General features: G+C 39.5%; 1 protein-coding gene across 1 annotated transcript; it reads left to right on the top strand.

Moving 5' to 3' along the window:
* Positions 1 to 1,167: 1,167 nt before the first annotated feature.
* On the top strand, positions 1,168 to 3,079 carry LOC310802007 (troponin I, fast skeletal muscle-like). The gene is made up of 6 exons (XM_083666233.1): positions 1,168 to 1,202; positions 1,515 to 1,551; positions 1,703 to 1,831; positions 2,189 to 2,278; positions 2,360 to 2,536; positions 2,695 to 3,079. The coding sequence occupies exons 1-6, from the start codon at positions 1,195 to 1,197 to the stop codon at positions 2,782 to 2,784; spliced, it is 531 nt and encodes a 176-aa protein (XP_083522359.1). The 5' UTR covers positions 1,168 to 1,194; the 3' UTR covers positions 2,785 to 3,079.
* Positions 3,080 to 3,946: the final 867 nt, after the last annotated feature.

The following is a 3,946-nucleotide window of genomic DNA, read 5'->3' as shown; positions in this document are numbered from 1 at the left end:
GGACAGTGACTTACATCCAGACTACAGAGTAACTGGATTTCAGATAGAGATCTCTCAGGCTCAGAATGTACACAAGTGTGATATTATGAAGTGTACTTGTATTATGATGTTGTGGTGTATATGTGTTCAATATACAACAGGAGTGACTGTTACTATTGTACAGCATGTGCTTGTTGACAGAGATGTATAACTGTGAGAGTTTCTAGTTTTCTGTTCTAGAATAGTGATAGCTGGTGTCTCTTATTCAAGGTGTCAAGGAGTAATTAACTTTGTGCAATGGAATAATCTGTGTTTGTTGCATTTACATTTAAGGCATTTAGCAGATGCCTTTATCCAAAGCGACTTACAACAAATACATTTGTTTAAGTAAGTGAATCATCTATCCATCAGTCATCATAAGATAAAGTCATCAATGCTCAGACCAGGGGCCATAGGCAGTCACAAAGCTAGAAGAAGGAATTATTTTTTTTAATTAACAGGAGAGAAACTTGTACAGGGGGGTAGTGGGGGTGAAGAGGTCTTTAGGACGGACCATTAAGATGTTGCCATGTTTTGCAATACATTTTTGCCAGCTGATTCTTTGCAAGCCAAGTCTAAAGTTTAAATGACTTGTAACAGATTGAATGGTAATATATGTACAATACAGTATTAGCTGAATGTACTTGGGTTTCTGAATGTGTTGCAATGTGTTGGAAAGAAATAGAAATAGTAAAACCGTATAATTCCATGATAGAGTGGGAATATGTTGATTAAACAACTGCATGCATTAGGGTGCTGAATATATTGTTTAGACAGCATAAGACAAGACTTTGCCATAATGCGATGGATAATTTCAATACTGTTCTTTGGGAAGGCAGTGCCATTGAGGTTAACAACCATCAAAAATGAACTCCCCATAAACACCAAAGATGACACCCTACACTTGGCATCCAAATTTAGCTTTATCAGATTCTTTCCATGCTGTAGCTCTGAAAATGGATCATATTTCTTGTAGAATCCCATGCTCTATTGACCAAGTATATTCACCGATCAATCTCCTGCTAAATATCAGGACATGTTGATCTTTAGACTGAACATGTCTCACTATTCCACCACTCACACTCAATGCTCTTTTAAATGGTTAAGCATTAATAACAAGTATTTCCCTCTCTTTGTATGTCTTTATACAGGGTGTAAAACGTGCAAACAGCCAAGATGTCAGAGTAAGTACTAAGATACCATCCTATTTTGCTCAGAATGTAATGAAGTTGACATTCCAGATGTTGTGTCTGATAAAGCATGTCACTAATTTACCCCTCAGTAAAGCAATTCTCCCAGTAATGCACATGCCTGTCATATTCAAAACAACAAGTCAATTCCACCTTTCATTAATAATAAATAAATCTACACACTGGTTCTGCTCCCAAAAAATGAACAATACACAATAAATTGTATTGTATTGTTATTTCAAATCCAGCACCCCGGCAAGCTGCCCATACAGTACCACTTTGCTAAAACTCCACATTTCATTACAGTAAAAAGATGTCATCCAGCCGTAGGCATCATCTGAAGGTATAGTACAGTAAACCAACCCATTTAATTGTGATCCATTGTCAGTAATGATAATTTCAGGTACACCGACGCTAAACGCCTGACTTCATTTTGTTGGGGTTGTACTGGACTAGAAAAGGTTTGATAATGTTTCAACCCCTTTGTCCTGCAGAGCTTGATGCTCCAGATTGCCGCCAGTATGATAGTACAGGAAACCAAGGACACAAAGGAAGCGAAGGCAGCGTACCTGGCTGAGAATTGTCCTGACCTGAGTCTCGGTGGATCTATGCAAGAGTTGGTGGTATGATCCTGACATGAACATTGCCTTAAGCCAAATATTTTAGCTCTACTTTATTAAGTTTGCCTTGTGCATTGGAACCAATAGAAAAGTCACAATGGTTCAATCCCCGCCCATCTGGCACTCGAGGCAGGCCAAAGTATTCAACATATTTGAAAAATACTATGATTCCAAGTCCAACTACCTTGTCTCATTCCTTGACACCTTTCCTGCAACCTAGCACAGCAGATGATGGTAGACTAGTCACCTGCTGCGCTCCATTCAATAAATACAAAGTCCGAGCATTGGTGAAGTCTCTGCGTCAAAGTGTGTTGATTGTGAAATCAATGTTATTTGAGTTCTGTGTTCATGTGTCAACAGGAACTGTGCAAAAAGCTTAACCACACCATTGAAAAGGTTGATGAGGAGAGATATGATGCAGAGGCTAAAGTGACAAAGGCTGAAAAAGAGGTAGATTACATTCCAACGTGTCTTCATTTTGTAACATGTATTAGGAGATCTGGTTTTGAATTTGACCCTGTCTCTTCACAGGTTGATGACCTGAAGATTAAAGTGCAAGACCTGGTGGGCAAGTTCAAGAAGCCAGCTCTGAAGAAAGTGCGGTTGTCTGCTGATGCTATGCTCCAGGCTCTGCTGGGCTCCAAGCACAAGGTGACCATGGATCTGAGATCCAATCTGAAACAAGTGAAGAAGGAGGTCAAAGAGGAGGTAGGTTTCTGTGTTGGAACTTTACAGGAGGGGTTGGCAGCAATTGCCTGAGCTGCAACTGATACACATTCTTCATTTAATTTAAATAAATGATTTTCATTAACCCTTTGCTTTCAAGGTTACTATGTTCTAATATCACAATTGTTCTTGTCATGCAGACAGGGGCAGAGGCAGCTGGGGACTGGCGTAAGAACATTGATGAAAAGGCTGGCATGGATGGCAGGAAGAAGATGTTCGAGTCCACCTAAACAGTTCAGCACAACCCCTCATCTTTTCTGTCTCCCTGTGTCTGAAAAATAAATCTCATCAGTTGTCAGCCATGGTCGTCTTTTGTGTTGGAATAATTAGGTTGTGTTGTTGTTAAGTATGAGATGGATAAGTCTGACTTTGTTGGTGGTCTCACTGAATGAAGAGGATATTTGTCTGGTTATGATATTGATGATATTCAACACCATGGTTTCCAAAGTGTCTCACTCTCTTTTTCTCTATATTTTCTCAGTGTTTTTTGCACATGTTGTTTGGCTATGGTATAGTGAGGAAGAAAGGGGCAAGTATCTATGGCCTCCAAGGCATCGCAGCTTCACTAACTGTAAACATTGGACAGCTTCAGAACAAAAATGAATAAAATGTGGAAAGAATACTTGTGAATGAGTCATGGTTTCCTGCAAGATTAATGCCTATGTTTTTACTTGAATCCAGTGATGACACTGAAGGGATGCCTGCTTCTCCAGAATAGTCTTTAGACCACAATATCAATATGTTGATTTATTTTCATAATAGACCCACCAGCTTTTAGGATGTTACGGATAGCTATTCTGAGATTTCATGCATCTATGATTGGAAATTAGACAACCTCTTTTTTTAACCTGACTTAAACTTAAAGGGACAGTTCACCCAAATTACAAAATCACATATTTGTTTCCTTGCTCTGAAAGCAGTCTATGGACAAGGACAGACTTCAATCCACTCTTTGGTTCACCTATTATCTAGCCACTGTTACCATTCGCTAATTCAGTCCGCAAGGAAATGTCTCAGCTTGTTACTTGCCGTTTTAGGAGACAGTCAGAGATTTGGAACCTAATGCAAAAAACTACACGTATGTATTTCCACAAAAATGATTATTTCTAGACTAAAATCATCATAGAACATCATGAGTAAACACAAGGATTAGTTTTGCAGCTCGAAAAGTTATCACTGGACTGGGCCTTTAACAGTAGCCAGCCTAAGACCCACCTTAGACTTGCTGTTTCAAGTGTCGATATCATATTTTCATCTCTATTTACTTCTCTCGCTGGCCTAGAGACACCTTACAATTCCTTCTATGGTCATTATGGCCTGTATTTAATGGCCTTCCTCGCCCCTTCGTACAGCAGTAGCATCTGGGCCTCTTGGGTTACCCTCAAGGAGCTC

Source organism: Argentina silus, assembly GCF_951799395.1.
Source record: "Argentina silus genome assembly, chromosome: 3".
Taxonomy (NCBI): Eukaryota; Metazoa; Chordata; class Actinopteri; order Argentiniformes; family Argentinidae; genus Argentina; species Argentina silus.
Note: the sequence above shows the minus strand (reverse complement) of the source record. Positions and strands in the feature narration are given on the sequence as shown.

What these genes read in the sequence shown, in the direction of transcription:
- LOC310802007 (XM_083666233.1), top strand. An exon ending in GATCTATGCAAGAGTTGGTG is followed by an intron (nt 1,832 to 2,188) that starts GTATGATCCTGA and finishes ATGTGTCAACAG; the next exon opens with GAACTGTGCAAAAAGCTTAA. An exon ending in TGACAAAGGCTGAAAAAGAG is followed by an intron (nt 2,279 to 2,359) that starts GTAGATTACATT and finishes GTCTCTTCACAG; the next exon opens with GTTGATGACCTGAAGATTAA.